A 21,585-nucleotide genomic window follows, 5' to 3' on the forward strand; every position below is an offset into this window, starting at 1 on the left:
ATCCTACTTGCTTGTAGAGAACTTGGTGGTGTGGGGCTGTTAGAAGTATCTTGTACCCAAATGCATTTCTCTTATGCATGTTTGTGATTAGTTTCTGATGGAAAGGGGAATTTTCAGTGGGTGAGTGAATACTGACAATGAGTATTTCCTCAGGTATGAGGAGCAGTGGGATACAGCACTCCATGGGTTACAGACCTGCTTTATATCCGTATGTTTTAGTCCTCAAATCGAACCTTACAGGGCCTGGCAACACCACCTGCCTTTTCCCACCCTCCCGGCACTCCCAGGTCACCTCAGAGCCCGCTGGTACCCAGGAATGCCATTCCTGTCAGAGATACACCCCGAGCCTGCCCTGCACTTCCACAGGGGCGGGTTTCCAGGGACCATGACTGGCTGGAGAGAGTCCAGAGGAGCCCCTCTGGAGCCAGGCTGGCACACCTGGGCTGGGGGGGCTCACCTGGAGAGGAGCAGCTCCAGGGAGAGCTCAGAGCTCTGCCAGGGCCTGGAGGGGCTCCAGGAGAGCTGCAGAGGGACTGGGGACAGGGGATGAAGGACAGGACCCAGGGAATGTCTCCCACTGCCAGAGGGCAGGGATGGATGGGAGATTGGGAATTGGGAATTGTTCCCTGGCAGGGTGGCAGCCCTGGCACAGGTGCCCAGAGCAGCTGTGGCACCCCTGGATCCCTGGCAGTGCCCAAGGCCAGGTTGGACACTGGGGCTGGAGCAGCTGGGACAGTGGGAGGTGTCCCTGCCATGGCAGGGGGGCACTGGGTGGATTTGGGGTCCCTTCCAACCCAGAAGAGCCCGTGATTCCATGACTCTAGAACTTGATCCCATCTCTGTTGCTAGGAGCAAGTGCAAAGCCCGGTAGCTGTTTTTAAATCCAAGTATCCTGCAATCCCCCCCTGCAAGGGCAGGGATGGGAGGGCTCTGAATTCAGGAGCTGTGCTGATGTCGGAAGGGAAGGGAAGGGAAGGGAAGGGAAGGGAAGGGAAGGGAAGGGAAGGGAAGGGAAGGGAAGGGAAGGGAAGGGAAGGGAAGGGAAGGGAAGGGAAGGGAAGGGAAGGGAAGGGAAGGGAAGGGAAGGGAAGGGAAGGGAAGGGAAGGGAAGGGAAGGGAAGGGAAGGGAAGGGAAGGGAAGGGAAGGGAAGGGAAGGGAAGGGAAGGGAAGGGAAGGGAAGGGAAGGGAAGGGAAGGATGGATGGGAGGGCTCTGGATTCAGCAGCACTGCTGATCTCGGGAAGGGAAGGGAAGGAAAGGGAAGGATGGGATGGATGGGAGGGCTCTGGTTCAGCAGCGCTGCTGATCTCTGAAGGGAAGGATGGGATGGGAGGGCTCTGGATTCAGGAGTGGTGCTGATGTCGGGAAGGGAAGGGAAGGATGGGATGGATGGGAGGGCTCTGGATCCAGCAGCGCTGCTGATCTGGGAAGGGAAGGAAGGAAAGGGAAGGCTCTGAAGGATGGGAGGGCTCTGGATCAGCAGCGCTGCTGACGCGCTCCCGCAGCTGCAGTGACTCCGCAATGGCTGAGCCTGCCGGCACTGAGCTCATCCCGCATCCTGCCGGCCAAACCCGTCCTTAGCTCCTCCGACACTCGGATCCGCGCTCGGGCTACGTGGTGAGCACATTTTACTCTACGCTTCTGGGATTTTAGTGTTTTTTGGTTTATTTCCCTTCTCTGTCCTCTGCGTGCTTCCCTGGACCAATTGATGCATCACTCCTCATCTGATGCCGCTGTTGAGAGGACAGAGAGAGAAAACAGAAGCAGATGCAGCAGGGATGGATTATTTTTTAGCCTTTTGCAGTGTGGATCGTAAACATCTCTGTAGATGTGTCTGCTCGGGCAGCCTACAGGTTTTACCTGGAGTGCAGTGCAGGCAGGGCTCCCTCGGTGTGCAGCAGGAGGGAGTGAGCTTTCTGCCTACCGTGCTCTTCATTAGCGTCTACCTGTGCTAATGAGCGCCTAACTGTGCTCCTTAATTAGTGCTTATTAATCAGCGCTTACCTGTGTGATGGATGTATAGAAACGGACATAATGTGTGACAGACAGACAGACAGACAGACAGGTTTGCCGCAGGTGACCCCTCTGCTGTAAAGGCTGTGCAGGCTCCGTTTGCAGGGGTGCTGTTGGCATTCTGTGTCTGAGGTTTTTTCTCCGGCTGCTGATAACCACGGCTCTGATTTGCGACGCTCTGCTCTCGATGCCAGGAGGGGGATGGCTCTGCCTGGCACTGGGGCCCAGCTGCACCTTCCTGCTCCCTGTGTCCCTCAGGATTTTCTGTCCTGTGTGATGCAGCTGGAATGCCAGAGATTGCTGCTGGATCTCCTCTGCAGGTGCTGGTGTTTGGGGTGGCACTCGCCCTGCTGAATTGCTGTGACAAACAATCTGTGTCTGTGCCCCCGAGGAGCTGATTTGGGTGTTTCCTGTCTGCTGAACCCTGTGCAAGGCTGGCCCAGAACTGCTTCCATGGCAGTGCTGTTCTGATGGGAAAGCAGGTTCCTCAAAGTGCCTCCATGGCAGTGCTGTCCCCAGGGAAAGCAGGCTGGCTCAGAGCTGCCCCATGGCAGTGCTGTCCTCATGGGGAAAGCAGGCTGGCTCAGAACTGCTCCATGGCAGTGCTGTCCTCATGGGAAAGCAGGCTGGCTCAGAACTGCCCCATGGCAGTGATTCCTGATGGGAAAGCAGGCTGGCTCAGAACTGCCCCATGGCAGTGCTGTCCTCACAGGAAAGCAGGCTGGCTCAGAGCTGCCCCATGGCAGTGATGTCCCCACAGGAAAGCAGGCTGGCTCAGAACTGCTCCATGGCACTGCTGTCCCCACAGAAAAGCAGGCTGGCTCAGAGCTGCCCCATGGCAGTGCTGTCCCCACAGGAAAGCAGGCTGGCTCAGAACTGCTCCATGGCAGTGCTGTCCCCAGGGAAAGCAGGCTGGCTCAGAGCTGCTCCATGGCAGTGCTGTCCTGATGGGAAACAGGCTCCCCAGGCTGGATGGGCCCTGGAGCACCCTGGCAGGGTGACACTGCTGTCCCTGTCCATGGTAGGATGGAATGGGATGTGCTTTAAGGGCCCTCACAACCCAAGCCACTCTGGGCTTTTGATGCTATTCTGTGCTAGTTAACCTAAACAAAAGAAAGTTCTTTTATTTTTCTTCCCAGCTGCTTGCTCTCCCGGTCATTTTAAATGTGAGTTATCTCATCCAGATTCTTCTTCCTTTCAGTTCATGGGATGCCTCTACTGGCACTGCTAAAAATGGAGACAGAAATTAGAAAACACATTGGAGTCGCAAAGTGACTTTTGCCTGTTATTTCACACATTGTGATACAGCCAGGGAAACGTGTGCAGTACAGAACAGTAATTTCCTGGCAAGAAAGACTCTCAGCTGTCAGCCTGGGCTCTGAGCTGGCTGCAGCACCCTTACCTGAGTGCAGAAACCTCTCTGCACTCCAGCTCCTCTCTGTGCAAGGGCTTGCTGGGTGCTCCCTATGTGCTCAGAAACTGAACATTTCTCAGATTACTTTATTTTGCAATTTCTACCTGGTTTGTGTTGGCTCCCGGCAGCTTCCTGACCCATAACCCTTGTTCTTCACCTGCAAATTCAGACTGGTGGGAATTTTAGTGTTTGCAGTGCTGATTAAGGGTTTGCAGTGGCACCAGCACGAGGCCACAAGAGCGACCTGACCAGAGGAAATTGCATTTGTCACCAAGGCCCTGATGGAGAAAATAACACCCCACTTGAACAAGGCTTTAAAGAATGTGCTGAAGGCTCATGGGTTGTCTTGACAAATAGCAGTCTGGGATGTATTTGTGGAACTGTGTGCCTGTAAATCCTTCCCTTGGTATGTGCTCAGTTGTCAACACCTCCCACGTGGTGAAGTTTCACCAAGTTTCCCAGCGCACTGTCAGTTTACATGAAGAGTAAAACTTTGCTTTTTTTCCCTAAAATGCATCTCTATAATATTACTTTTTATTGCAGATGGCTTGAATTCAAAGTAGCATCAGCAAAATAATGTTAACAAGTGAAGGCCTTTAAATAATGATCTTTAACATTTTCCCTTAAAACAAGTGTTCTCAGCTTGTCACCTTCTGTGCTGCAGCTCTTCATGTATGATCAGGAACAGAGGCTCAGCTTAAATGGAAAAAAAAATTTAAAAGCAAGTCCTAAAGAATTTACACATCCTGGTTGACTGGGATGTAGGATTAGAACCCAGCAAGACTCTAACAGCGCTGAACATTTTTAAGACACGTATGAACGTTTGTATGAATATATTTTATGGTAAAAGCTGAGAAATATTAGCCAATACTTCAGAAATCCAGATAAAATCACTCGTGGGATCCTTTCTTTGCCCACGGTGGGCCAGGAGCAGGTACCTGCATGCAGAGGAGAGGAGAGCTTCCCTCTCCCAGAGCAGTGGCTGCTGGCTGCTGCACTGACAAAATGCTAATCCATTTCTAGTCATTGCACTGGGAAGCTAATTCCTGATTTTCCAACTACAGCCAAGTGTGCCGTGCCCAAATAAAGGCCCAAAGGTCTCAGAGTTGAGCAGAATTCTGCAGAAATTACTCTAATGGAGAGTGACACGGTGGCAGACTTTTGAACATCTCTTCATTCCCGAGCAGCTCTGTAGGCAGACGTGATCAGGGATTTGTTATTTGCTGCTGGTGTGGAGCAGAGAGGAGGTTCAATGGATTTCAGCTGTGCCTGAGGAGACACATCTGGGAAAGGCTGGGAATGCCAGGAGGACAAAGGGATTTCCCCAACACCCAGGCCAGCAGCAGGCTGTGGGGTCCTGGCTGTCCGAAATCCACTGGAGACCCTGGGCTGGAGCTCTTGCTCAGTTCGACCTTGACAAGGTCCTGTGCCAGCAGGGACTCTTCCAAAGGGTCCTTGGAGCTGCAGAAGTGCCTTTTCTGTGCCCCAGCTCACATTCCTGGCAGGAGAAGGATCCAAGGCTGTTAAAACAGCAGCTGCTGTTCGGGACGGGGTTTGGAGGTGCTCTTGTGCTCTCGTGGGCACCGGGAGGGTCGGTGCCTAGTGAGCCCTGGCTGTGGGCAGGGGGCTCCAGCCTTGCTGGGGGCTGTACCTGTGGCTTTAGCAACGTTATTTCACACCTGCTTATTTCATATTAATGACACTCATCTGTTTAAAGTAACATGCCTGCCAACTTCGGGCCTTCCAGTTTCCCTGGAGCTCTGAATTCCAAGTTGGCTTGGCTCCCACAGAGTAAGATTTCCTGAGATGTTTTTCCATGTTCTCTATCACCCAAATCAGTTTTGTTACATCCAAATGTAGGCCATCAGCCACACAGGCCTGCTAGGAGTCATTTGTTCCAGCAGTTGTTATTTCATTGCTGTTGTGTTTTCCTGCTCAAACCCACTGTTGGCTCTGGCTTCTGTCCTGCCCTTGGCTGACAACAAAGTGAATTGAGCACCAGAAATGGGAGTGGAGACCTGGCTGTCCCCAGGAGATCAGAGCCTGTGCCAGTCCCTCTGCAGCCCCAGATCCCCACACGTGCCCTGGGGCAGTGGTGCTGAGCACCCCAGGGCAGCTGTCCTCAGAGCTGTGCCACTGCCTCAGCTCTTGTCCCCTCCTGAGCAGAGCCTGGGAGGGACTCAGGGAGCAAAGCTCTGTGTCAAATGTCCCATTTGGCAGCCCTGCAGCACCTCTTCAGAAAGTCTCATTTGGACCCTGAAATATTTGTAATATTCTTGCTGGGATATAGGATTTGTTTTGGTTTTTTTTTTTTAAAAAATTGCAACACATCGACTTTGAAGATGAGGCATAAAAATTATTTTTAGCATTTGATGCTAAGTCATCAGCGATGATAAAGGAGAAAGAACAACATTTATAGCTCCCTTCTCTTTGGCAACAACACAAAAACCCCATCCTCCTTCCTGGCTGAGTAAGGAGCTTTCCTCAAAGTTGACCTCAAAGCTCACCCAGTGCCACCCCTGCCCTGGCAGGGACACCTCCCACTGTCCCAGCTGCTCCAGCCCCAGTGTCCAGCCTGGCCATGGGCACTGCCAGGGATCCAGGGGTGCCACAGCTGCTCTGGGAATTCCATCCCAGCCAGGAATTCCCAATTCCCAATATCCCATCCATCCCTGCCCTGTGGCAGTGGGAGCCATTCCCTGGGTCCTGTCCCTCCATCCCTGTCCCCAGTCCCTCTGCAGCTCTCCTGGAGCCCCTCCAGACCCTGGCAGAGCTCTGAGCTCTCCCTGGAGCTGCTCCTCTCCAGGTGAGCCCCCCAGGTGTGCCAGGCTGGCTCCAGAGGGGCTCCAGCCCTGGAGCTGCTCCTCTCCAGGTGAGCCCCCCAGGTGTGCCAGGCTGGCTCCAGAGGGGCTCCAGCTGCAAAATAGGCCTTTAAAATTCTTGATTTTAATTAAACATAAGTGCTTCTAAAAATTCAAATGCCATTCTAAAACATTTCACTTTCATTTTTGACAGCATCTCAATTTCTCATCTTGATGTTTTGACTAAAATGATTGAGAAATAAATCCATCACCAAAAAATGTTCCAGGCAGGGATGTTTGCCCCGGCAGCTGTGTGGGTTTGGAGTGCCCATCCCTGGAGGTGTCACCTGGGGGTGGCACTCAGGGCTGGGGACAGGGTGGCACTGCATGGGCTGGGAGGGCTTTTCCAGGCTGAACGATTCTGTGACCTGTGTGTCAGACACTGCCTTGTGCCCACAGCCCCTGGCAGCTCTCTGGAAGCTCAGCACTGATCTGCAGCAGTTTTTGCCCTTTTTGGAAAAGGAAAGGAAAAGGCAGAGGAGCAGCAGCTTTGGCCTCCATGGCAACGGCAGCGGCTGTGCCGGGCTCAGCCGTGCCTGGGGAGCTGCTCCTGAGCCTGGCTTGGGTTCCAAAACCTGTCTGATTGCTACCAAAACCTGTTTGATTGCTACCAAAACCTGTTTGCTGCCACAGCCTGATTGCTACCAAAACCTGTTTGATTGCTACCAAAACCTGTTTGCTACCACAGCCTGATTGCTACCAAAGCCTGATTGCTGCCAAAGCCTGATTGCTACCAAAGCCTGATTGCTACCACAGCCTGATTGCCACCACAGCCTGATTGCTACCACAGCCTGATTGCCACCACAGCCTGATTGCTACCACAGCCTGATTGCCACCACAGCCTGATTGCTACCACAGCCTGTTTGCTACCAAAGCCTGATTGCTACCAAAACCTGTTTGATTGCTACCAAAGCCTGATTGCTACCAAAGCCTGTTTGATTGCTACCAAAGGCTGATTGCTACCACAGCCTGTTTGCTGCCACAGCCTGATTGCTACAAGCCCCTTTCCAGCGAGGGAAGCTCTGTTTCCTCAGTGCACTGAGCAGAGGGAGGTGTCGCTGTGCAGGGGCTGAGCAGCGCCCTGGGGTCCCCCGGGGGCTGCCAGGGACAGGCTTGTCCTGGAGAAAGGGGGAGCAGGGCAGTGCCAAACACGGAATTTCACTGCCATCCCCTCTGGTTTGTGTCCTGGAGTAAAGGGGAGCAGGTCAGTGCCAAACACAGAATTTCAGTGCCATCCCCTCTGGTTTGTATCCTGGTGTAAAAGGGAGCAGGGCAGTGCCAAACACAGAATTTCACTGCCATCCCCTCTGGTTTGTATCCTGGAGAAAGGGGGAGCAGGGCAGGCAGGGAACTGAGCACTGAAAGCCCTGTTCAGCTCCAAACACGGAATTTCACTGCCATCCCCTCTGATTTATTTCCTCCCAGCCCATGGCGTGGGCTGGAAGTGCCCAAGGGCAGGTTGGACACTGGGGCTGGATGCTGGAATCCATGGTAGGGGTGCAGTGAGAGGAGCTTTGAGCTCCTTCTCAAGCCAAACCAGGCGGGGATTTTAAGGATCTAACAAATACAAGAAAAGGCTGAGTTTGGGATGCAGAGGTTCAGTTTCTGGGGTCTGTCTCCCCTCGCAGAGTGTGGCTGGTGTGTGATCTGCTGGGTTCTGTCCCTGGGGGTCGGGGCTGGTGCCCCCTCCCCTCTGAAGCCAGGCCAGGGCAGGGAGCTGCTGTGAGCAGGAGCTGTGGCAGCAGGAGCACAGCCAGCCCTGCTCCCCTGGGCTTTGGAGGCTCTTTTAAATTGGGATTCTCTAGCGCTTCAGGCTAATATTGATTTTCTTTTTTTTTCTGGTTTTATTGTTTCTTGATTGAAGTATTCACCTCATGTCTCCCGCATGACATGAAAATTTCATTCTTCTGCTTTCTTACTCATTCTCTCATTGAATCCATTCTAAAACTCTCAACTGCACCTTGTATTTCTCTTGTTAAAGGAGATGCTATTCATTCATTCACACCTGAAAACTGAACCTGATGGTCACTAATATTTTAGTGGTTTGAGCAGATTTATGTCTGCAGAGATGTCAGAATTCTCCGTGTATCTCTTCTATACGTATGTCTTCTGTATCTCTTCTGCACCAACATTTGGCTGCTGCTGGAGCCCCCTGTATCTCAAAACCTGATGCTCAGAAGCTTTGTAACCTTGAGGACTTTGTTAAATCCATGGAAATTTGCAGGATGTGTTTGAGATTCAGTAGTGCCAGCACAGGAAGGAAAATAAGACAGTCCTTTTATGTAAATGGCATCTGCATTCTCGCTTCTAATTAAAAAATGGAAGGGAAAAGCTTTCTGTAATTAAAGGACATGTTTGCTAATTTGTCACAGGCTGGACTCTGTAGCAGTTCTGGCTGGGTCATTCTGGAAGTAACTTCCAGCTTTCCCTGGCCACAGGAACGGGCTGAGCACTCGCCTTTCTCTGGTCAGAAATGCCATGGGCAGGGCAGGGTGAGCAGGGGCAGGACAGTGTCCGTGTGTCCGACACGGGTGTAGCAATAAAGGCAGCCCCAGCGGGGAAGAAATGATGATGTCTGCTGCAGAGCAGGAGGCTGAAGGATTGCTTTATTAAAACTGTATTACATTAATATACTATTTAAAGAGATACTATTTTGTTCTATATATTTATTTCTTACTTACCTAACTCAAACCCGTGACTCTGCTGAGAGCCCAACACAGCTGGATCCATTGGTCACTGACCCCAAACAGCTTCCCCAGAACCCAACCCAGCCATCCCTGCAGGTGAACAATCTCCAACCCCATCCTACATGGGGAGAACCAAGGAGCAGAGACAAAGATTGTTTTCTCTCCTTCTCCCTGTGCTTCTCCCCAGAGACAGAGCCGTGTCTCTGTGTGCCGAGGATGGGACTGCCCCAGCCTGGGCTGCTGGGCCTGGAGCTGTGCCACTCTGCAGACACCTGCCCAGCTGTGGGCTGGTGCCAGAGCTGGGGGATACCCTGGGGCAGGCTGGGGGGGTTTTGGGGTGGGTCAGCTCGGGGTGTGCCACGGCAGGTCGCCCAGCTGGGTCGTACCTGTGCTCCTGCCCGCCCAGGCGGGCTCAGCCTGGCAGAGGGGATCTCAGCCCCTCCGGCTCACCTGAGACCCCGCTCAGGGACCCCCGGGCTGTCCCTCTGTGCTGTGCAGTGCAGAGCCCGGGACACGGTGGGGTCTGCCCCATGGCTCAGGGCTGTGGCTGGGGTGAGGAGTCTTTCCCTGCCTGGTGCCATGCAGGGGGATCCTGCAGCCTGTGGAAAGGTGGGAGGGATCCTCCCAGAGCCAGCCTCACTGTGGGGCACTTGGCATCCCTGCCAGCCTGCCGGGGCTCCAGGGGCAGGGGCTGCCGGGCTGGGGTTCCCATTCCTGTTGTCATTCCTGTTGCCATTTGCATTCCTGTTCCAGTTCCCATTGCCGTTCCCGTTGCCATTCCCATTCCCATTACCATTACCACTCCCATTCCTGTTCCCGTTCCCATTCCCATTCCCATTCCTATTCCTGTTCCTTTTCCCTTTCCTGTTCCTCTTTCCGTTCCCATTGCCATTCCCATCCCCATTCCCATCCCCATTCCCATCCCCGCTCCCGTTCCCATCCCCGTTCCCATTCCCATCCCCGTTCCCATCCCCGTTCCCGTTCCCATCCCCGCTCCCGCTCCCGTTCCCGTTCCCATCCCCGTTCCCGTTCCCATCCCCGTTCCCGTTCCCATCCCCGTTCCCATTCCCATTCCCGTTCCCATCCCCATTCCCATTCCCATCCCCGTTCCCATCCCCGTTCCCGTTCCCATTCCCATCCCCATTCCCATCCCCTCTCCCATTCCCATCCCCATCCCCGTTCCCATCCCCGCTCCCTTTCCCGCTCCCGGTCCATCCCAGCACCGGTACCGCCGCTCGGGGCTGTTCGCTCCGGGCTGGCATCAGCCGTGCCGGTGCTTTCCCGCAGCGCAGGTGGAGGCCGGAGTCCCTCCCCGCATCCCTCCCCGCATCCCTCCCCGCATCCCTCCCTGCATCCCTCCCCGCATCCCTCCCGCGCATCCCTCGGGTTTGTTTTCCCCGAGACGCCGTTTCCCGCTGTAATGCACCAGGCGGGGAGGGTTCGGTGGAACCCCTCGGGAGAGGCTGGCAGAGCGGCGGCTCGGGAAGCAGATCCTCCCCGGAACGCCGGCGGGGCTTGGTAAGTTCCAGCTGGAAAGGAAAAGCGGCTCTTTGCTGAGTCACAGCCGGAGCCGGAGCCGAGCCGTGCCGGGCCGGGAGCCGCCGGAGCTGGGCCAGAGGTGAGCGGGGCCCGGGACCCTGCCCGGCTGCTTTTCTCCCTGAAATTATTTTAAAATCTCCTTAAAGCGCTCTGTAAGATGAACGCCGTCTGCGGGAACGTGCGGCGGCACTGGTGGCCCGCAGGGTGGGGGTGGCACGGCTGTGCCCAGGCAGATGCCGGGAACATCCCGGGCATATCCCGGGCATATCCCGGCACATCCCGGCACATCCCGGGTATATCCCGGCACATCCCGGCACATCCCGGGCACATCCCGGCACATCCCGGCCACATCCCGGTACATCCCGGGCACATCCCGCCACATCCCAGCACATCCCGGCACATCCCGGCATATCCCGGCACGGAGGCTGCTCCGGGCCCAGCCCCGGGGCTGCACCGGCTCGGTCCCGTGGCTGCAGATGCACGGCCCCGGGTGATCGTGTCCTGGAGCTTTTTTATCTCCTCTAGCCCACGGAACTGGGTGTCAAATCCAGAGGAATTTGTACAGGGAGGAGGGAGCTGGGATTGCTGAAGGAAAGACAGGAGAGTTCCCTTACAGCAGAGATCCTGCAGGTAGGACAGGGACACGGGAACCTTTCCTGAGATCCTGCAGGTAGGACAGGGACACGGGAACATTTCCTGAGATCCTGCAGGTAGGACAGGGACACGGGAACATTTCCTGAGAGCTGCAGGTAGGACAGGGACCCAGGAGCAGTTCCTGAGATCCTGCAGGTAGGACAGGGACATGGGAACATTTCCTGAGAGCTGCTGGTAGGACAGGGACCCAGGAGCTGTTCCTGAGCACCAGTAAAGTGTGGCATTTGACACTTGAAAGTAATTCTAGTTCTGTTGAAATGCTGCCAAGATATGTATTATCTAGACAGAAAAATGCTCTTGGACTACTGTTTCCAGTGTATCTGTGGTCATTTCAATTGCAGATTTGGTTTTTAAAGCAAATCCGAAGTTGTTATTATTGTTAGACATGTTTTCCTTGTACTTTTTAATAAGCTTTTAAAAGTTTTTAAAAACTCGGTGTCTTTGGGAGCTGTGGCGTTGCTGATCCGTGGGTAATCAGCACATCTCCAGCTGCCTGACCACTGCAGGTCACCGTGGCCTGAGCTGACATCCCTGAGGGATGGAGCAGAATCATGCAATCACAGAATCACAGAATTGATAAGGTTGAACAAACCCTTGGTGATACTCAGATCCAGCTATTGACCCACAGCACCACCATGTTCACCTCTAACCCACGTCCCTGAGTGCCACATCTGCATTTTTGGAACACTTCCAGGGATGGTGCCTCCATCACTGCCCTTGGCAGGACTGGGCCCCTCCTGAGCCTCGGGGCTCTTCCCTCTCCTCCTGGCCATCAGGGCTCTCCCAGCTGTGCCACCAGGACCTCTGTCCCTCCCACTCTGCACCGGGCAGGAGCAGAGCAGGAGCTGTGGCTTCAGCACAGGAGCAGTGAAATAAGGAGGGCAATGCTGTCCCCAAGGGCAGAGTGCAGGCACCGGGAGTGTCGGTCCTGGCCTGCTCGGGTGATGGCCTGGGCTGGGCTGGGCTCTGGGGGCTGTCCCCAGCCCCAGGGACTCAGCTCCTGCCTTCTCCTGGCCAGGCTGGCTTGGCCCCAGGAGCAGCAGAACGATGGGCAGCTGCTCCCGGGGTTTGTGGGGTGTGATCCCAAGTCAAAGATTCATCTTGCCCCCAGAAAAATCATTTCATTTCCTGCCAGTGCCCACAGGGTGGTTTCTTGTTCTTGCATTAGTACTAAAAAGTAACTGGAACATCCTTTTCACCTACACAGTATCAATCATTTAATAACTTCCTGTTCAATGTCCTTCCAAAAAATCACAGAGCCTCACTCTTCTATTACCTGGTTGCACCTATTATGTTTCATTTAGGAGAATCTGAGTGGATTAATGAGCACATACCATTTAGCTTTCAGCAGTATCATAATGCTTTTCCTCTGATTTCACATCTCCTGCCACTGGAATCCCTTATTTACATTGCTGTGTGCACAACAGATGTCATCAGTGATGACTTGCTCTTTCCTCCTAAATCTCTGTCTGCAGGATATGTCAAACTGTATTTTTAAATGTAGATTATCTTGTGCTTTCATGGATTGAATTTTGTGTTGCTAAGTTACCTATTTTTTCTAATTTGAGGTTATTGTTTGTTTGTTTGTTTTTCTTTTGCCTGCCTTGTCCTCTTTCCTGATTGACCTACATAATCCTCTGTTACCAGCAGGTTTTTATGTCCTGCCCTTACCAGGTCACCAGCACAGCAAACAGTGCCAGCCCAAGCTCTGGGCTGGAGCTCTCAGCTGGGAATCTCCTCCCTGGAGCAGTGACTCTGTTTGCATCCCTGGCGTGCTGGAGTCTGTTCCCATCCCACTGCTCCGTGTCTCGGGGATGCACAGGGTGGGGTGTGGGTGCCCTGGCTGGGCCGGGAGCTGGGCTCAGAGGTCCCTGTGGGCCACATCCAGCTCAGATTTCTGTGATTCCACAGCTCTCGAGCCGTTAATCACAGCAGGCTCCGACCCTGAAGTGTCCTTGTGAAGCTGAGATCCAGATTTGCACCCTCACATCCCTGCAGGGAGCATCCCCTGGGGTTGGGGGACACATCCCGCGGGGAGCATCCCTCGGGCATCCCCTCTGGTTTGGGGACCCATCCCTGCAGGGAGCATCCCTCGGGCATCCCCTCTGGTTTGGGGGCCACATCCCGCGGGGAGCATCCCCTGGAGCATCCCTCGGGCTGGGGGACACATCCCTGGAGCATCCCTCCGCATCCCCTCCTCCAGCCCGGCCGGGCCGAGCCCAGTGCAGCGTTCCCGGAGCAGCGATCAGGAGTGGATCCGGAGCCAGACGGGCACAGCCCCTCCTGGGCTGAGGATCAGCGCAGGGCCTGAAGCCCTGAAGGAGGAAATGCAGAAGGCCAAAAGGCTGGAGAAGATTTGCTGACCTGAAATCCCGGATTACCCAGCTGCCACACTGACCCAGTGCAGGACAGGGCTGCTCTGAGCTCCTCCAGCCCGGGCTGGGAATGCTTTCCCGGCTCCTTCTGTAGCACATGTCACACAGCAAAGCGGGGCCGGTGCTTCTCCTGCTCCTCTGCACATCTGGGGGGAATTCCTGCAGGGGAGGGTTCCCCAAGAGGAGGCATCAGCCGGGAGAGGCCACTTGGGAATGAGTCACTTGGCCCCAGAGGTGAACTCTGAAACTCAATTTTAGTGACCAATGGAGAGCACAAGCTGAGGCAGCTGTTGAAGTTCCTCTTTCCCCCTTTTTTTTCTTTTCTGTGTGGTTTTTGTTTGGTTGGTTTTGGTTTTTGGGGCTTGTTTTTGTGGGTTTGGTTTTTGGGTTTTTGTTGTTGTTGTTGTTATTCTTGGTAAAAAAAAAGGTTATAGAGTTCTTGTGTTGAAAATAAGATTTTCCCAGCGAAATGGATCAGAGAATCCCAGAATGGTTTCAGTTGGAAGGGACCTTAAAGCCCACCCAGTGCCACTCCTGCCATGGCAGGGACAGCTCCCACTGTCCCAGGCTGCTCCAAGCCCTGTCCAGCCTGGCTTGGGCACTTGGCTGGGGCAGCCACAGCTGTCTGGGCAGCTTGTTCAGCCTGGGCACTTGGACTGGAATTGTTCAAGTGAGGGTGAAGCTGCCTTTTGTCCCCCTGGGTGTGCCATGGTGCCAGGAGCCTCACAGCCCTGCTGATGTGCTCGGGGAGGCTGCAGGGCAGTGCTGTCTGCACACCAGGCACGCTGGCTCCAGGGTTCATCAGCATCTCCAATCAAATCAGCTTGCAACAATCGGATTCCAGCCGTGCCCATGTGGTGTGTGCAGAGCCCCCTGGCAGAGCTGCCCTGGCAAGGGGCAGCAGCAGCAGCAGCATCACCCCCGTGCCTCCATCCCCCGTGGGCACGGGCCGTGGCTCTGCCACACCAGTGCTTCCCACTGCTCTGAGCTCCTTCCCTGTGCCCACAGCCTTTTCCTGCCCACCTGTGGCCCTGCCTCTGCTGGAAACAGGAGCTTTGTTCTGCCAGGCTGCTCAGGCCTCCTGCCTCATCGGCTGGGAGAACATTCTGCTTCTAGCATTTTATTCATCATCTTCCCGGGGCTGCTTTGGTTATAAAACCCTTTTATGATGGATCTTTTCTGTATAGTTGGAAATATTTATTTAGCCTAGAGGGGCTCCAGGAGAGCTGGAGAGGGACTTTGAGAAGAGCCTGGAGGGACTGGAGAAGGGGGAATGGCTCCCACTGCCAGAGGGCAGGGCTGGACGGGATATTGGGAATTAGGAATTGTTCTCTGTGAGGGTGGGCAGGCCTGGCACAGAGATTGGAAGGGGAAGGAATGCTGTTAATTAACCCCTGGCACAGAGATTGGAAGGGGCAGGAATGCTGTTAATTAACCCCTGGCACAGAGATTGGAAGGGGCAGGAATGCTGGTAATTAACCCCTGGCACAGAGATTGGAAGGGGCAGGAATGCTGTTAATTAACCCCTGGCACAGAGATTGGAAGGGGCAGGAATGCTGGTAATTAACCCCTGGCACAGAGATTGGAAGGGGCAGGAATGCTGTTAATTAACCCCTGGCACTGCTGCCCCGTGGGTGCCACCCCGTCACAGCACACCCTGGGAGTGTGGGCACGCTCCTGCTTCCTTCCCAAATCACCAGTTACGTTTATTTATGGTGGTGCTGCTTTGTGTTTGCTGTTGTGTTTCTCAGCCGAGGAGCACGTCAGTAACAGGGCAGAGGTGGGCTGGCATTGGGGAGGAGACTCGCAGCAAGTCTCACAAAAAGGTCATTTAAACCAGGATATTTAGTAATGAAAAATCAGGTTTGAAATAATCTGATCCTCAGTTTTCCAGGCTGCAGGAACAGCTTTTCACTAGAGCCTGATGGACATCTCCCAGCTGTTTACGTTTGGAAGATTATTCCACTTTCCATTCAAATTCTTGTCTGCTGCTGTGAAATGTCAATTTTTATCTTGGTTTAAAGCTGGGTACACACCTACTGAGAAGTAAAACACACTGTCAAATAGAAATGTAATTTTTGGATAGTCTGGGCCAGCCTAAAGAAAGATTCCTACTCCCATCAGTGTTTTTCCCTGCTGCCCAGTTCCTCACAGATGAATTTAATGATGATGAATCAGTCTGGAAATTAACCTTAATTCTGAAATCCAAAGCACAGCGGTTTTGTTGCCACTGTCGAGTCTGTTATTTTTCAAGCTCATTTATAAATTGAATAAATCCAAGAACTGAAAATCTTTTATAAGAGTGTAGCAATTAAATACTGCCTTTTCCATCCTCAAATCCAGCTGTGTTGTGTGTTGGTGCCGAAGAGCGTTGGAGAGGTAGTATTAAATAGTTATTTAGGGATGTTAATAACATGCTTAAAATGTTTCCATCAAGTGCTGTTGGATGGTGCGATGCCATCTGTGTTACAGTTGATTTAGTTAATTACACAGGCATGAATTCCTTGGGAGAAGGGGTGGCATTGCTGGAACAGCTTGTTTGTGAGCAGGAGAATGCAGTGACACGCAATTAAACTCGTGGAATTGGGTCTGAAATATATTCCTCACTAACAGGCCTCCCCAAATTACGCTGAGTTGCTGCAGTTGAACAGATAATTTGGATGGCTGTGCCATTGGAGTTTATTGCAGGAGCTCCAGTGGATTTTTGTACCTTAAATATTGGTCATCTGAGAAAAAGGAGAAATTACTTTCCTACCTAGTCACCTGATTTTCATTAATTATTGCTCTTCCTGCACATTAGCCCTTAGAGTTGCACAATTAAACAGGTGTCCTGCTTTAAAGCTGCTGCTGGGGTTCAGCACAGCCGTGGCTGCCAGCATCCCACTCAGAGCCTGTCCTGGGCTGGGACCCACAGCATCAGCCAGCCCAGCCCTGGCCCTGCACAGACACCCCAAAATCCCCCCTGGGCAGCCCTGGAGCGCTGTGCAAACCCTCCTGGAGCCCTGGCAGCCTGGGGCTGTGCCCATTCCCTGGGGAGCCTGGGCAGTGCCAGCACCTCTGGGGATGAGCCTGTCCCTGAGCTCCAACCTAAACCCGCCTGGCACAGCTCCAGGTGCTCCCTGTAACCATAATTAGCTTCATAATTGACATCCAGCTATGGTTTCACTTAAAACCAAACCCAAAAAACCCGTGTGAGACAGGCTGAAGAGCCAGAGGGTGGATTTCCACCCCTAGGTGTGGCACAAGCAGGTAAGCTCACACACAAGGGGAGTCTGCCCACAGCAGCCTGGGAGCTGTGAGGGTTGATCTCACAAAGGACACGGTCCACATATCAGTGAGTTAAAGCCCACAGTGGTGGAAGGATTAATCTCTGAGGAAAAATTCAGGTCAGTTGGGATTTGACATGTGTCCCTTACAGCTGCTGCTGGAATCGATCTAATCCTCAGCAAAACTTTGGCTAGACTTCCTCTGCAGCGATGTCAGGGCTGGGGGAGGAGGGGTGGGATTATTCTGGATTTAAAGCAGATATTATCTCATGAAGGATAGGTTTCAGAGCTTACTTCACACTGGGAAGCACTGAGGGGTTTTTTTATTTCCCTTCTGGAAATGGAGATTGCCCTGCAGCAGGCAGCTGTGGGTGCCAGGGTGTGTTAGCTCTGCAGGGTGGGGAGCCTGCAGCTTTGGACCAGGCAGGTGTGCCTCTGTGGAGCTCTGGGGTGGGTCTCACACACTGCTTGTATTTTTTAATACTCCTTTTTCCATGCAATTCCCACCAGGTCTCCTTCTCACCCTGCAGCTGAGTGAGTGATACGCTGTTTATATGGATATATGACAAATGTTTGTGTGGATAAAGCCCAGAGCACAGCTCCAGCATGGGACACGATTGCATGGCATAGCATGAAATTCCTTTTCAGAGGAAAACTCATTTTCCTGCATTGGGATCTACAGGCTGGTGCAGTCCTAAATGGAACATGGATATTACTCATGTGAAAAAGTGGGAACTCAGCCATTACATTTTCTATTATAGTATTTCAAGGTGCACCAGAGGCTCAAAAAGATTTGTTTAAACTAATAAATCAGAACAATTTGTCAAAAACAGAGAACACCAGTGCTCGCAGGGTGGATGTTGGAAATGTTCCATATTTGTAAGAACAATGTTCTGCTTTCAAATATTGGTACCCTGGGTAGGGATTAATTCACTTATTTTTAAGCATAGTGAAACATTCATTTCAGTAACTGCTACCTAGAAAACACATTTCCCAATTAGTCTTGATGTCTGAATTGCAAGTCAGGAGGCGAAGGCAGCGTTGATCCCTGCTCAAGGCAGCTCTGATGCATTATTGATGCTGTTTTCAATATCAAGCCTGCCAGGAATCAGATGCATAATCTATTCTCCCAGCATCACAAGTATGATGACCTTTCTGCTCTGTTAAGGTGGTGTGTCTGATAGCTGCCCCTTCTATGTAACTCATTGGGAAAACAAAGGAAAAATCCGGGGGCAGGTGACTGTTTTTCCAGGGAATGTCTCCTGTGCCCGGTGGGGAGGGGGAGCTTGGGACAGGCCCTGTTGAGGGGCTGTGCTCAGGCACCCCCCGAGGTCCCCGTGTCCCCAGTGCCCTGGAGCAGCAGCTCTGTGTCCCTGAGCCCAGGAGGAGTCTCCTCCTGCCTGCTGCTGGCTGGGGAGTGTTTCTGTGGCGTGATTTTCTCCCGGTATTTGTGATAAATATTCTTTCAAGGCTGGCCTGGCAGCTGGCCCCGGGTCCCAGCTGTGGCCAGGGCATGCTCCAGCAGACACAGCTGCTCTGGCTGCAGGGCCACACTTGTGGGAGCACAAGCCACCACTGTGGTGGCTCCAACAATGGCACTTGTCCCCATGCACACACACAAGGTCCTGGCTGGCACTGGAGCTGCTGTGCCCTGGTCAGCCCTGTTTCCATTCTTACCCTGGGAATAACAACGCAGAGTCTCCATCTCTGCTGGGGCAGCTGCCAGGGCTGAGCTCTGCTGGCCCCAGCACCAGATCTGTATCTAAATATGTATATATACACACATATACACACATACACCTGGCTGCAGCACCATCCCTGGGCTCTGCCACCCTCCCCACGCTCACATCCCCACTGCTGTGCCAAGGGAAGGCTCCACCGCCTCCTCCTCGGGCCCTCCACTCCTCACAGGGGCTGCACTTTGTGACATTTGTGACATTTGTGACATTTGTGACATGGTTTAGCGGGCACGTGGTCATTTCTGGACTAGCCTGTGCTGGAGTTGGAGTTCAAGGATCTAAGCAGTTGCTGGGCATGCAATGTGTCAATCCTTACCATTAAGCCTTTGTAAAGAAACCTTAAAAGCTGCATCACTGTAAGTATCAGGATCTGTGGCTCTACAAGCTGACCTCAGACAGAACTCCCACCCAGTGAGCTCTGCCCGGTGCCAGCTCCTGTTTTCTTTTCTGTAAGTACACAGATGTAAATTCTCTCAGCCCTCCCTGTCAGAAGCATCCCTTAGCAATGCCCCTCTCCAATCCCTGTGCCATTCAAATGGTGACGTGTCTGCCCTCCCTGTGGAAGCAGTTAAAGCTTGCTGTGCTGCTTCCTCGGGCTGTGAACTAACCTGGCTCATGCTGCCTCCGCCTTTGGAGGGACTCCTCTAGGAAAATAATTGTAATGTGCACAAAGGCCTCATTTGCTGCAGCAGGTACAACTCTGTGCCTGTGGCTACAGGCTGCCCCATTTTTTATCAATAAAGAAAGAGGGTTTTAAATCTCCATTGGTGTGTTGTGTCTGCTTACACAAAGCAGCAAGAATCTTAAATGCGAAGAACACGTACTTGTGTTATAGATTTCTCAGGCAATATCTTTAAATTTTAATTTATTTCTATTTCTTTGCACAATCAAATATGTTTATTTTTATAGAAACTTCCAGGCTACAAAGTCAGGCACCAGCCTGAGTAACAGCAGAACTGAGATTGTTTGTACCACCTTGCTTTGGACAGTTAATATCAGGAATGTTATTTTATTCTCCCACTTGTTTCTCTAGGTCTCGGCCTCCCTCCTTCCCTCCGACCCAATGTCCTGCATGATTTCTCTTGCTCTTGGCAGCTCTCCCAGGCTCCAGCTCTCTCCCAGCCTTATATCCCATTTTTGTACCCCCAGAGCAGGTGCCTCCCTTGGCTCTTTTCTCCCTGACAGATTCAGGATTTTGCTGTTACAATTCAAGCCAGGAGTTTTTTATTGCAATGTTGTTGTGGAGGCTGGCTCTGTTGCTGTTTTGCTGTTGTCACTCATGGTTACTCTCTCCTTGCAGCTGCCCTGACCTGCTGAGCCCCACCACTGACAGGGACAGTGCCTCTGCTGGGGCTGGACCATGAGGCACAGACCGAGGCACTGAGGGCCACCAGCCAGGAGCATTGCTGCCCACGTTAACAGCATCGCTTTAAAAAGGTTGGAAATGTTTTCCCAAATCTGAGCACTTTTTAGTGGAACTTTGTACTGTGACCACCCTGTGATTCCATGATTCTAAGAAAATAGAATAGAAATAAAATCTTCCCAGTGGTTGCTGCCTCCGAGCTGGGGACTGGTGGGTGGTTGTCCCTCCTGAACATCCACCTCCTCTGTGCTGTGTGGGCTCCATGTTCTCTGCTCTGTGTGCATTCCACGTGCTCTGCTCTGTGTGCATTCCATGTCCTCTGCTCTGTGTGGGTTCCACATCTTCTGTGCTCTGTGTGCATTCCACATCCTCTGCCCCGTGTGGATCCCACATTCCCTGCCCTGTGTGGATCCCATGTTCCCTGCCCCATGTGGATCCCACGTTCCCTGCCCCATGTGGATCCCACGTTCCCTGCCCCGTGTGGATCCCACGTTCCCTGCCCTGTGTGGGTTCCACGTTCCCTGCCCTGTGTGGATTCCATGTTCTCTGCCCTGTGTGACCCCAGGACAATAACTGTCCAGGTGAAGGAGCAGGACCCCAGGACAATAACTGTCCAGGTGAAGGAGCAGGACCCCAGGACAATAACTGTCCAGGTGAAGGAGCAGGAGCCCAGGACAATAACTGTCCAGGTGAAGGAGCAGGACAATAACTGTCCAGGTGAAGGAGCAGGACCCCAGAACAATGATTGTCCAGGTGAAGGAGCAGGACCCCAGGACAATAACTGTCCAGGTGAAGGAGCAGGACAATAACTGCCCAGGTGAAGGAGCAGGACCCCAGGACAATAACTGTCCAGGTGAAGGAGCAGGACCCCAGGACAATAACTGTCCAGGTGAAGGAGCAGGACAGTGCCTGGCAGGAGGGTGCAGCCGGGGGGACAGGCCCTGCTCCCAGGGAACAAGGGATGGGCCAAGAGGCTGCATCAGAGGAGGTTCAGGTTGGATATTGGGCTACACCTCTCCATGGGAAGCGCTGTCCAGCCCAGCTGTGCAGTCCCCAGCCCTGGAGGGCTTTAAAGGCCGTGGGTCTGTGTCAGCTGGGGAAGGGCTGGACTCAAGGCTGGGCTCAGAGGAGTTCCAGCCCAGCAGAGCTGTGGCTGCAGCCCCAGCAGGCAGTGCTGGGCGCTGGTCCCGCCAGGCCGGTGACGCTGTCCCTCCGCAGGCCCCGGAAGATGTAGAGCGGCCAGCGGCGCGCAGCGGGGCCCGGCTCCCTCACCATGGCCAAGAGGGGCTCCAGCAGCCGCGCCAGGGGGGACAAGCCCGACGCGCTGGCCGCCCTGCAGGCCGCCAACGAGGAGCTCAGGGCCAAGCTCACCGACATCCAGATTGAGCTCCAGCAGGAGAAGAGCAAGGTGGGCACCTTCCCTCCGTCAGCGCGGTTCCGCGTCCAGCGGAAAGCTCGGGATGTCGGAATTCCCTCTGCCGGTTCTTCTCTTCCCCTTCCACGCTGATTGCGTTTGGGTTTTGCACACACACTCCTCCAAACCCAGTGCTCAGCCAGGAGTGCAATGCTGAACCTCAGCTCTGCCTCCTGCACTGACTCCCAAACTGAGGGAGACACAGCTTCTGCCTCCGCCTCAGGGAGAGGGACTGGGGCTGGAGCCTCAGCCCTGAGGGC

The 21,585-nt window shown here is 53.5% G+C and overlaps 1 protein-coding gene across 18 annotated transcripts in view; it reads left to right on the forward strand.

Annotated features, from left to right (window-relative positions):
- The first annotated feature begins 1,441 nt into the window (after positions 1-1,441).
- Positions 1,442-21,585, forward strand: part of JAKMIP3 (Janus kinase and microtubule interacting protein 3) — a 55,373-nt gene continuing 35,229 nt past the window's right edge. For 15 of the 18 annotated variants that reach the window (XR_012056784.1, XR_012056785.1, XR_012056786.1 and 12 more), the window contains exons 1-3: positions 1,442-1,617; positions 19,849-19,985; positions 21,130-21,319. Coding sequence is in view for 15 of the 18 variants with exons in the window: in XM_072931379.1 (XP_072787480.1) it covers positions 21,185-21,319 (135 nt within the window). In the remaining 3 variants the exon portion in view is untranslated. Of the gene's footprint in view, positions 1,618-10,360; positions 10,494-10,556; positions 10,594-19,848; positions 19,986-21,128; positions 21,320-21,585 lie in introns of those variants that run through there. The other 3 variants (XM_072931371.1, XM_072931369.1, XM_072931370.1) reach the window with 3 other exon arrangements.

Source organism: Taeniopygia guttata, chromosome 6, assembly GCF_048771995.1.
Source record: "Taeniopygia guttata chromosome 6, bTaeGut7.mat, whole genome shotgun sequence".
Classification (NCBI taxonomy): domain Eukaryota; kingdom Metazoa; phylum Chordata; class Aves; order Passeriformes; family Estrildidae; genus Taeniopygia; species Taeniopygia guttata.